This window comes from Salvelinus alpinus, chromosome 1, assembly GCF_045679555.1.
Source record: "Salvelinus alpinus chromosome 1, SLU_Salpinus.1, whole genome shotgun sequence".
Taxonomy (NCBI): Eukaryota; Metazoa; Chordata; class Actinopteri; order Salmoniformes; family Salmonidae; genus Salvelinus; species Salvelinus alpinus.
The window spans coordinates 67,140,176-67,152,074 of record NC_092086.1 but is presented as its reverse complement, the minus strand read 5'-3'; the positions used below and the strand labels follow the sequence as shown (position 1 = coordinate 67,152,074).

The following is an 11,899-nucleotide window of genomic DNA, read 5'->3' as shown; positions in this document are numbered from 1 at the left end:
AGTTTTTGAATAGTGGAATACAGTGAGTAGGCTACACATAGTATTGCCACTCTAAGCCAAAATGTACAATAACTGGAATATGGATGGTTATTATTTTACTGTCAATGCCTGTGTTTTTGTGGGGGCAGTAGAGTAAAGAGCGGATGCGTGACCTAGTTTTGGAGTATTGACGTAACAAGCTCGCAGAGAAAGAGGGGAGGGACTTGAGCAGATAGCGTCCCAATAGTTTTTTGTTTCCGTTATTCTTTCTGTATTGAATACATTGACAATCGCTTGTTTAAATTCAAAGATTTGAGTCTGTACATATTAGTATGGCTGAGCCGTGTGCTCGATATCAGCAGGTGAGTTTGTTTCAGCTAGCAAGCATTACCTAACTGTGGTTTGTTTACTAAGAAACACTGGTAATGGGTTGGATCTAGGCCTCATTGTTTTGTGATGGCACCATGACTGCAACGTCAGTTTACAAGTTAATATCAACACGTCATGATGCTTTATAGCTAAATTAAAATGCTAGTCATTTTTGTTGGTTAGTAATACATTTTATTTAACTTGGTCAATATTTGTAGGTGATGTTTTGCCTTGCTAACTACTGTACACACTCGCTTCTCCAACCCTGTCCTTGGAAAGCTAACGTAAACTCACCCCATTCCGTACAAATGTGCGCAACCGCAACATTCAAACGAGGCTACAAAGAAAACTAATGGGACTGTGTTGACTTCAACATCGGGGTGTGAACTAGGTTTCTATTCAAGCGTTGATCGACATGGTAATGGATCTATAGTATTGGAGAAAAGTTGAAAAAACGGACCCTCCGTTACATCGTGACGTGTCATGTCATAAAGTACAGCACGCATAAAGCAACTATTTCTGTCTTACAATCTCTCTCCACCAGGTGTAGCACTTCTCTCATCGTTTAAAAACAAGAAATGGACAGTGACAGGGGTAAGGGGGGGATACCTAGTCATTTTTTGCGTCATCATTGCATGCGATCATCATTCTCAAAGCCGCTGTTTACTTCTAAGATCACTTTAGCACCGCCCTAAAAACCCGATTCAAATTCGACACAAACCTTCAAATAGGTATGTAATGACACATTATATAAACTCTTTATAGTGTTTTATTTACATTTTAGATGCAATAAGGTGATAAGTTGGACAGATCGAGTGAAAAAAAGCTATTTTCCCACACAACATCTCTCCTTCTCACGCATTAGCTTCGCTTCTCCAACCGCCATTTTTAAAAAGACCCGTCAGGGCTCATTGCCTGCTTGAATTATGCAGAAACTGCCAGCGTTTAGGTCATATAATTGATCATGTTGGAAAGGGGAGAAATTGTGCTTTACAATGGTATTGACATTACAGTTGATCCTGAAGTATTAGGTTTTTGGGGCACTAAAATAAGGGCAATTGTACAGACCAAGGCGATGTACGAGTTTACGTGAGTTTACGTTACCCTCCTGTAGGTTTTCGCTCCAACTCCAGTTGTAACTAACCTGGTTTATTTTGTCAACCAGTTCCTTATTAGAATCAGGTGTGCTAGATTATGGTTGGAGAGCCCTGCACTAGCTAGCTACTCAATAGGCGATTAACCTCAACTCCACGATTTACGATGGAGTTGAGCAGCGACTAGTGTGTGCTGACAGAACTGGAGCGCAGACATCGCATAACAATACGTTTTTATCAAAAACGACTCATTTCGGCACGTAAAAAGAACCCAATATTACACATGACGTTCTGTGTAATTGCTGGTTAGGGGTTACTCTTTAAGTGCAGAAATCCGTTGTTCGTTTATGAGAAAAACTTAATTATATGTGACCTCGGAGCTCAAATCCGCCGACACTAGTCGCCGCTCAACTCCATCCTAAATCGTGATGTTGAGATTTAGTCAGCTAGTGTAACAGATGTCCCACGAAGACAAGACTGGTCTCAGCACCAGTCTAACTATGTAATCGTATTTTGTAAGTCTCTTGTGTTGTGTTTTTAAAGAAATAACTACTCAGCCAGCGACCACAGTTAATTGGTGTTTCTTCTGACAGTGGCTGTAGATTCGTGATTCATGCTTGAATGTAAATATCAGACTGGGTATTTTGTAATCAAACATAATAATGACAAAAATAGTATAAAATACAATACATGTAAGTATCTGACGATTGACACAAGGAAGCACATTAGATGTGCAGGACAACATTACATTAAGTGTACAAAACATTAGAAACACCTTCCTAATATTGAGTTGCTCCCCTTTTTCCCTTAGAACTGCTTCAGTTCGTCGGGGCATGGACTCTACAAGGTGTCAAAAGCTTTCCACAGGGATGCTGTCCTATGTTGACTCCAATGCTTCCCACAGTTGGCTGGATGTCCTTTGGGTGGTGAACCATTCTTAATAAACACAGGGAACTTGAGCGTGAAAAACCCAGCAGCGTTTCAGTTCTTGACACACTCAAACCGGTGCACCTGGCACCTACTGCCATAACCCATTCAAAGGCACTTAAATCTTTTGTCTTACCGATTCACCCTCTGAATGGCACATATAGACAATCCATGTCTCAGTTGTCTCAAGGCTTACAAATCCTTCTTTAAACTTTCTTCTACCCTTCATCTAAACTGATTGAAGTGGATTTAACAAGTAAATCAATAAGGGATCATAGCTTTCACCTGGATTTACCTGGTCAGTCTGTCATGGAAAGACCAAGTGTACCTAATGTTTTGTACACTCAGTCTATGTTGATGGCTGTTGTCGTAACGTTGTATTGTTTAATGTGACGACTGCTGCTCATCGAATGATTAACGGTTTACAATTACGTGATTAAATGAATCAGGTAATTATTAACAAATTAACCTGGAGCACCATGCAAAAGTTTTGGCTTTATTGAGTTTCTATTTCCCAAATGAACTCAAAGAATATCAGAATATCGATTTTTTTTTTTTTTTACAACAGTCGCTAATTAATTAAGTTTCTCTACAGTCTCATTCTGAATGTCGCATAATCCGGGAATCTGCACAAACCCGAGTCCCACTAAATAAGTCCGTTCCACACCAATTGAGTTGATTATTTATTTACTAACAAGCTAAAATGATAATATAAGATACACAAACACATAGTCTAGGCTATTGATTAGAACTTACTATAATGAAACAGGTCCCTAGCGGGCCAACAGAATATGACACATGTTACACAAAATGGGGATTTCAAAAGCGGGAGTAAGAGAACGAGAGAAAAGCACACTTGGGTACGTTTGTCAACTATGCAATTTTGAACCCTAACCTTGCTCCGAACTGCCGCTCTTATGGGTCAGAATATAATGATCTAATTACATGTTGAAGGTCTCCGATGGGGTGTCTCTTCGTGGACCTGGTTCCGACTTCTCTGATGACGGCACGTCTTCGGTTCGGTTACCGGGTGTAGCTCTGTTTGTCCTCACGATGTCAGTGTCCTTAAGGGTTCTTTGGAGGACAGCTAATCAGCTGTGTAGATGTAGCTTGCACTTGCTAGCTAATTTGTCCTATTTAGCTAGCTTGCTGTTGCTAGCTAATTTGTCCTGGGATATAAACATTGAGTTGTTATTTTACCTGAAATGCACAAGGTCGTCTACTCCGACAATTAATCCACACATAAAACGGTCAACCGAATCTAGTCATCCTCCTTCCAGGCTTTTTCTTCTCTGTACTTTATATTGCGATTGGCAAGTTTCATAAATTAGGTGCATTACCGCCACTGACCTCGTTCGTCTTTTGTCACCCACGTGGGTATAACCAATGAGGAAATGGCACATGGGTACCTGCTTCTATAAACCAATGAGGAGATGAGAGAGGCAGGACTTCCAGCACGATCTGTGTCACAAATAGAACTGACTTCTATTTTAGCCTTTGGTAACGCAGACGCTAGTTGGCGCGCGCAATAATTGAATTATATAGATTTTTAAATTTATTTTGCAACGCACGCGACGCAAGCGGTGTAGTCAGGGTATTAGTCTGCTATGTTAATTCTTAACTCGCATGTTTTATACCCTTGGGTCAGAAATGGGCGTTTCCGGCTTTAGGGCAAGTTCTCTGGGCGTAACTAGTTACTCAGATCCAATTTAGACAACTATCTTCACATTTCGTCTTTACAAAAACATTCTCTTTGATCTGGAAATTTTCCACACAACGTACAGTATGCAAACATCAAGTACATAGTGTGAAAACTCTTCAAGTTACAATGTTTTCATTGTAATGTTGTCATTTAACTTTTAATAACATAACAAAAACGACATTCATTTTCATGTTCCATCTATCGTCACTACTACCATTTTGATTGACGAAACATATTGTCCTAAAGTCCATTTATTGTATGTTACTGTTCAGAGGTAGATTCTCCATAGGCCCATCATACATTCCATTCCATTCCATACTGAGAGGACAAAAGGGATTTTTTTCTGCTGCCTTAAGATTTACAATGGGCGGGAGTTGTCATAAACCCCCCCCCCCCCTGCCTCCATACCTCTCGATCTCTCCCCCGCTGGTGGGTGTGAGAGATATCTCTGTAGGATTATGGTCCACGGTAACCTGACCCGAACAGGCAAGTCATGACACTGTAGATCCGTGATTCGTCTGTTAGCATGGGAATAACTGAATTAGCAGGGGCTAATGCGATTGTTACAATTTAAAGCATGCTAGCTAACTCGCTCTTACAGCAATAACATACAAAATCACATCCCAGGAAGCCCCCAATATCTAACAGGTACCGTACACACACCATATATACTGAACAAAAATAATCTGTCAATTGAAATACATTTAAGTCTAATCTATGGACTGGGAATGCAGATATGCATCTGTTGGTCACAGATACCTTCAAAGAAATGGGCCTCACTATGGGCCTCAGGATCTCATCATGGTATTTCTGTGCATTCAAATTGCGGTTGATAACATGCAATTGGGTTGGTTGTCCATAGCCTATGCCTGCCCATACATATATACACACAAAAAAGTATGTGGACATGCCTTCAAATTAGTGGATTCGGGTATTTCAGCCACACCCATTACTGACAGGTGTATAAAAAGCACACAGCCATGAAATCTCCATAGACAAACATTGGTAGTAGAATTGGCCTTACTGAAGAGCTATGACTTTCAATGTGTCACCGTCATAGGATGCCACCTTTCCAACAAGTCAGTTTGTAAAATTTCTGCCCTGCTAGATCTGCCCGGTCAACTGTAAATGCTGTTTTTGTGAACTGGAAACGTCTAGGAGCAACAACAGCTCAGCCGCAAATTGGGAGGCTACAGAAGCTCACAGAACGGGACCGCCGACTGCTGAAGCGCGTAGAGCGTATTAATTGTCTGACCTTGGTTGCAACACGCACTACCGAGTTCCAAACTGCCTCCGGAAGCAATGTCAGCATAAGAACTGTTCGTCTGGAGCTTCATGAAATGGCTTTCCATGGCCGAGCCGCCGCACACAAGCCTAAGATCACCATGCACAATGCCAAGCGTCGGTTGGCTGGAGTGGTGTAAAGCTCGCCGCCATTGGACTCTGGAACATTGGAAACGCACTCTGTGGAGTGATGAATCCCGCTTCACCATCTGGCAGTCTGACAGACAAATCTGGGTTTGGTGGATGCCAGGAGAACGCTACCTGCCCCAATTCATAGTGCCAACTGTAAAGTTTGGTCTGGGGCTGTTTTTCATAGTTCGGGCTATGCCCCTTAGTTCCAGTGTAGGGAAATCTTAACGCTACAGCATACGTTGTGGCAACAGTTTGGGGCAGGCCCTTTCCTGTTTCAGCATGACAATGCCCCCGTGCACAAAGCGAGGTCCATGCAGAAATGGTTTGTCTAGATTGGTGTGGAAGAACTTGACTGGCCTGCACAGAGCCCTGACCTCAACCCCATCAAACACCTTTGGGATGAATTGGAACGCCGACTGCGAGCCAGGCCTAATCGCCCAACATCAGTGCCCAACCTCACTAATGCTCTTGTGGCTGAATGGAATGCAATGTTCCAACATCTAGTGGAAAGCCTTCCCAGAAGAGTGGAGGCTATTATAGCAGCAAAGGGGGGACCGACTCCATGATTTTGGAATGAGATGTTCTACGAGCAGATGTCCACATACTTTTGGTCATTCCTTATGTTTCCAAAACCGTACCGCAAGTGATGGGTGTTAATGTTTTAGAGCGAGCACCAGGGCGCAAAATAAAAAGATGCCTTCATCAATAAGCGGTAAAGGTAGTTGGTGTCTGTGAATGGACTAGGTAGCTAGGTGAAGTCTATTGAGGGCTAGTGCAATATTAGCCATGAATTTGATCCCTTTATCTCCCATTACAGCTAGGTTTAGTGTAAGTAGGAAACTGATGACTGCCCTTATCAACAATATTAGCTCATTATCACAAGTGACATTCTTTGGTGCGATTTCTACCATTTTATACAGTGTAGGTGACAGCTGGCCCCATCTATGGACTGTATTTCTCTGCCTGAACTCACCAATATTCTGGAGCCTAATCCTCTTGGAAGTTAGTAATGAGTTCACATGACAACTGATGGGCCTGCATACTGATACAATATAAACATTTATTGGGGGGTTGAAGAGGACAACAATCTCTGTTATACAACCAAAATGGAGAACAGTGGGTGTCTGCTTGCCATTTTGTTACATGAGTAGCTAGGTCATGTGAGGTCTGATCAAAGAGTAATGCTGAACCAGAGACGGAAGAGGAAGTAAAACATCCCACTTGCTCATGTTTTCTGGTTCAATGAAAGTCAATTAACTAAGCAGACCAGACCCAGCTGCTATTGCATTGGTGCTATGGGAGAACCACCCCGTTAAGCAGACCAGAACTTGAACATTTCTTCAATGATAAACAGCCTGAGTAAGACATTGTTATTTATCCACTATCTTTGGCTGAATCCTAGCGTGACCCTGTAAGAGGGAAAATGCCATCTCAACGTCGACCTTGTGCAGCGGGCAACCGTCCTATCTCATCTGACCACCGAACATTGGCCTTCATTTTCAGTTCATTTCCTGACGATTCTACATGCTGAATTGCCATCGTTCATTGACACCCAGCAGGTGATATATTGCACACGGCCGGTGTTCGTTATGGTGTGTCTTGTCCATAAGTCTGCTATAATATGGAGTCGCCTGACCCTGTAGCTTAGCTAGCTTGTTTTCCTTAGGCTACATCTCAATAGTGCTTGGACTGATTTCTTCTCTACGTCATGTTGACGTTTTCACGGTCATCTAGGCCTAACCAGTGTACTGACTCCTCCCCCATGCAGCTGCCCAATGAAGAGGAGCCAGAGGAGGCTCTCCAGGTGGCAGCCGATGCCCCACCCCCTTACAGCAGCATTGCAGAAGAAAATGCAGGTAAAAGCACAATACACACACACATCACAGTGCAGCACTATGGTTTGGCCTGGGAATCAATGTCCTTACCTTTACTCCAAGAGACATTGGACATTACACAGTCCAGAACTAGACTATGACCATCAAGTATCTTTGTTAGGACACAGAGGAGATATCCCTACTAGCGTTAGGTTTACCTATGCTGTTACAGCAATTAGCCCACCATTTGGGGATAGATATCACTGAAGTGTAACACAGCAGCTTATGCGCCGCAATTTCACTTATTTATCTCTCTTAGCTTATTTTGACAACAAAGAAAACGGGGGTTTCCCCAATCCACCATCATACAACGTGGCCACAACGCTCCCTTCCTATGACGAGGCGGAGAGAACCAAGGCGGAGGCTCATGTTCCCTTGGTGGCTGGAAGGGTGAGTGTCCCACCGTTACAAACTCCACGTAATCCTCCCTTGTGGTTTTGCCAGACTATATTATATATATATATATATATATATATATTTTTAAAGGTGTGTCCGATCTCCCCAACCAACCTCACTTCTGTTTTGTGTACTGTTTACATTTAGAGCTGGAGGTAGGCTAGTTTCTGAATATAACACCATGAACCCCATTGCATCTAATTGCATATAATATCAAAGCAAACCTGTTTAACTATGGTTGTGTGCGTAGATATACTGTACTCAGTATAGTGTATTGAAATGGTGAGTCATACATTGTCGGCAGACACCCTAATAATCACTGTCAGATATTGAGACTGCTCATCTATGCCCTCTAGTGGGAAATGTTTTGCCATACCTTGTCATCCCATTTAAATGACTGGTCTGTGTTTCTTTGCCACATACTGCTTGCCTTGCGTACAGCACAGGGAACAACTGGGGACTTTTGATGAACTTTCTGTGCACTGGAGGTACAGTAATGGGGTGGAAGTGTGTGGAATGGAATAGTACCGTTAGGCAAAGATGTGGCAGCCATTTGCAGAGACCTGTCTGTCGACCTGTAGCGTATTAGTGGCGCATTTCCTGATGGCACATCAAATGTTATGTTATTCTTTCAACTAAATTGAAGCAGTTTTCCAGCTAAATGCCTTCTCCGTCCACGACATTAGAGAAATGTAAAGCGAAGGGTCAATGAAGAGAAGGAGTTGTACTTTGTAGCGTGAATGTTTCCTTTCTTTGTTGATATAGCCTTTTTAATAGGATTTCCATCATAAAATGACTTGATAATGATCTCTACCGTATGTTTATCTCTATCTCTGCAGGATGAAGACTTTGTAGCCAGGGATGACTTTGAGGATGCACAACAGCTGCGGATAGGGAACGATGGCATTTTCATGTTGACCTTTTTTAGTAAGTCACATCTTGAAGTAAAATCTTCTCCTTGGTTGGGACTGGGGTTGGTACACAACAGCGAAATGAAGAACAGTCATGTAATGTATTTATTTCACAATAAAAGTATTTGATGGATATTTGATGTGATCGTAGAATGTTATATTGTGAGGAGAAAGCCCATCCTAGTAGACCATATACACAGCCTCTTTCCCCCTCTTCCTCCACTTTAGTGGCATTCCTTTTCAACTGGATCGGTTTCTTCCTGTCCTTCTGTCTGACCACCTCGGCAGCAGGCCGCTACGGGGCCATCTCTGGCTTCGGCCTGTCACTCATCAAGTGGATCCTCATTGTCCGGGTAAGATTTCCCTACCAACCCTCTCTGAGATGTAAAGGTGGTATACAAAGGTTTCCCTGATATTTATTTACAACAAATAAATGCTTTATTAAAATGATATGTAATGATATTTTGGTCAGAGTAGATTGTGGTTCCTTAACATAAGAAGCATCTAGTGGCAGGGATCTGATGGCAAAGCACTTCAGTTTGGTGTAGGTTTCCCTTTTCCAGAGCCCAGATCACATTCATGGTTACTATGACCAGTCCACTTATCTTTTATGTTTGTGTGATTATTATTTATTTATTTTTCTCCCCAGTTCTCCACCTATTTCCCTGGGTACTTTGATGGGCAGTACTGGCTGTGGTGGGTGTTCCTGGTACTGGGTAAGTACAACCAGTTCTGTCTTTCTCATTTGTAGTACTAGACATGTAAATACAGAAACATTGTAGCATTGGTGTAAAGGTATCTATTCAATGGATAGTGTGCATAAATCCAATACATTATGACAGTGACCCTTATAGAAGAGTTAAAGCTGCGATATGTAACTTTTTGGGAGACTCACATAGAAATGTGTGTTATAGATACGTCATTCTCATTGAAAGCAAGTCAAAGAAGCGGCATATGTGTTCTATGTGCACTATTTCTATGCTTCTCATTCTTAAGTTTTGTTTTTGCGTCTTTTACTTTTCAGTTTTGTACACCAGCTTCTAACAGCTAAATATACAATATTTTTGGTTCTGGAGAAGATATTTCACAGTGGTTTAGCTAGTACAATGGTTCTCTACACTGGCTGTGGTGGGTTTTGTCACAAACTGAAATTAGGCGAACTATTCGAATTTTATCAACCAGGAAATGGCAGAGCGATTTCGGCATAGTGCACCTTTAACACACACTATCTTGTTTGTGGTGCTGGGAGTTGGGAAGTGCTAACCCAAAAAACATTATTGAAAAAGAAAAAGAACTACTGTTAAATCCTGCTAAAATAACAGTGACCCTTATTGCCCCAATCTACTGTATTCTCTGTCCTCCAGGATTCTTGCTCTTCCTCAGAGGATTCATCAACTACGCCAAGATCCGTAAAATGGCAGACTCGTTTTCTAGTCTCTCGCGAACCAGAGTCCTTTTCATCTACTAAAAGGGGAAATATGAGCTCTTCTTTAGAAAAGTTCGCTATCTGGCCTCAACTCCATCACGAAAAACAGAGAGGAAACACCTCTTGTTTTGCTGCCGATAAATTGGACAAAATAATTTCTGTCTCTTGATGTAAACTAGTGGAAGCTGACAATTCTGTAACTATTCAATCATTAGTGGTTTATTTCAAGTGCTGATTGCAATCAAGTCTGTGACGTATAAATAATGCTTAGACTAACCTGTACCCCCGCACATTGACTCGGTACCGGTACCCCCTGTATATAGCCTCAGTATAGTTATTTTATTGTTTTATTTTTTTATTATTATTTTTTACTTTAGTTTATTTAGTAAATATTTTCTTAACTGCATTGTTAAGGGCTTGTAAGTAAGCATTTCACGGTACTTCTACACCTGTTGTATTTGGCGCATGTGACAAAATAAAATTTGATTTGATTTATATAATTTGTATTATCTGTTTAACAATGGCATGTACTGTTCCTGTTAAACAATAGGGGGCAGTCTTTATCTTTTTTCTGTCCTCTTTCAAAGTGTTTGATATGGAGACAGCTCGGCTCTATATTGATATGGAGACAGCTCGGCTCTATGCTGACCCTGTGGAACTACCCATGGAGTTATGTCTGAATAGGAGCATTGAGTGAAATCTATTGATGTTCTTGATGTGTATGATAATGATATTAAAGTTAGTCTTTTCAAGATGTAGCCTTCAATGTGGAGAAAACAGAATGATTTTGTATTCAAGCTTAATTTTTACTCTGGAAATCCTAGTCAATACAGTGGTAGAGGAATGCACTAGAACCTTGTAGCTAGGGTTTGTCAGTACATTTCAGACATTTCAAGGAGAATCCCAGGCAAATTGGCTAAGATAACTGTTCATTTACACTGAACAAAAATATCTAAAAGCATCATACAACAATTATTTTTGTGAGTTACAGTTTGTGTAAGTAAATCAGTCAATTGAAATATATTCGTTAGACCCTAATCTATGGAATTCACATGACTCGGAATACAGATATGCATCTGTTGGTCACAGATACAGTACCAGTCAAAAGTTTGGACACCTACTCATTCAAGGGTTTTTCTTTATTTTGACTATTTTCTACATTGTAGAATAATAGTGAAGACATCAAAACGATGAAATAAAACATGGAATCATGTGAAACAGAAGTGTCAAAGATGTTTTTTCGCAAACATCCTTTCTGAATGTAAATGTAATCCTCAAAGTAATCATGTGTTTCAAAAGTATTTAATCTGATTACAATATTTTTGCAAGTAATGTAACTGATTACAGTTATCGTTTTTTTTTGTAATCCCTTACATGTAATTGACTACATGTAATCCGTTACTCCCCAACCCTGTGCACTAAGCAGCAAAATAACTATAATGGTGAAACATGGAGAAATGGTTTGATTAAGTGGGTTGAAATCTTCCTAGAAGTGACACAGGTTAATGGAGGGACATGTCAAAATGCTGAATTTTTATGATTCATGCAATTCTCCATGTGGTCTATATTAAAGAGAACTTAAAAGGCTTTTAAAATGATATGTTGTTGCACAATGTCTACTTAAAATATCAAAGGGACGCAAAGGCACCCATTTTGTGGAACGACGCTGCTATTGATAGTCAACCCACATTGGGCTCCCAAGTGGCGCGGTGGTCTAAGGCATTGCATCTCAGTGCAAGAGGTGTTGAATTCTACATTGTAGAATAATAGTGAAGACATCAAAACTTTGAAATAACACATGGAAT

At 41.0% G+C, this 11,899-nt stretch overlaps 1 protein-coding gene across 1 annotated transcript; it reads left to right on the top strand.

Annotated features, from left to right (window-relative positions):
- The first annotated feature begins 180 nt into the window (after positions 1-180).
- On the top strand, positions 181-10,876 carry LOC139583593 (NEDD4 family-interacting protein 1-like). Its single transcript, XM_071414849.1, has 7 exons — positions 181-341; positions 7,256-7,343; positions 7,621-7,751; positions 8,597-8,684; positions 8,897-9,021; positions 9,318-9,384; positions 10,033-10,876. The coding sequence occupies exons 1-7, from the start codon at positions 312-314 to the stop codon at positions 10,134-10,136; spliced, it is 633 nt and encodes a 210-aa protein (XP_071270950.1). The 5' UTR covers positions 181-311; the 3' UTR covers positions 10,137-10,876.
- The last annotated feature ends 1,023 nt before the right edge of the window (positions 10,877-11,899 follow it).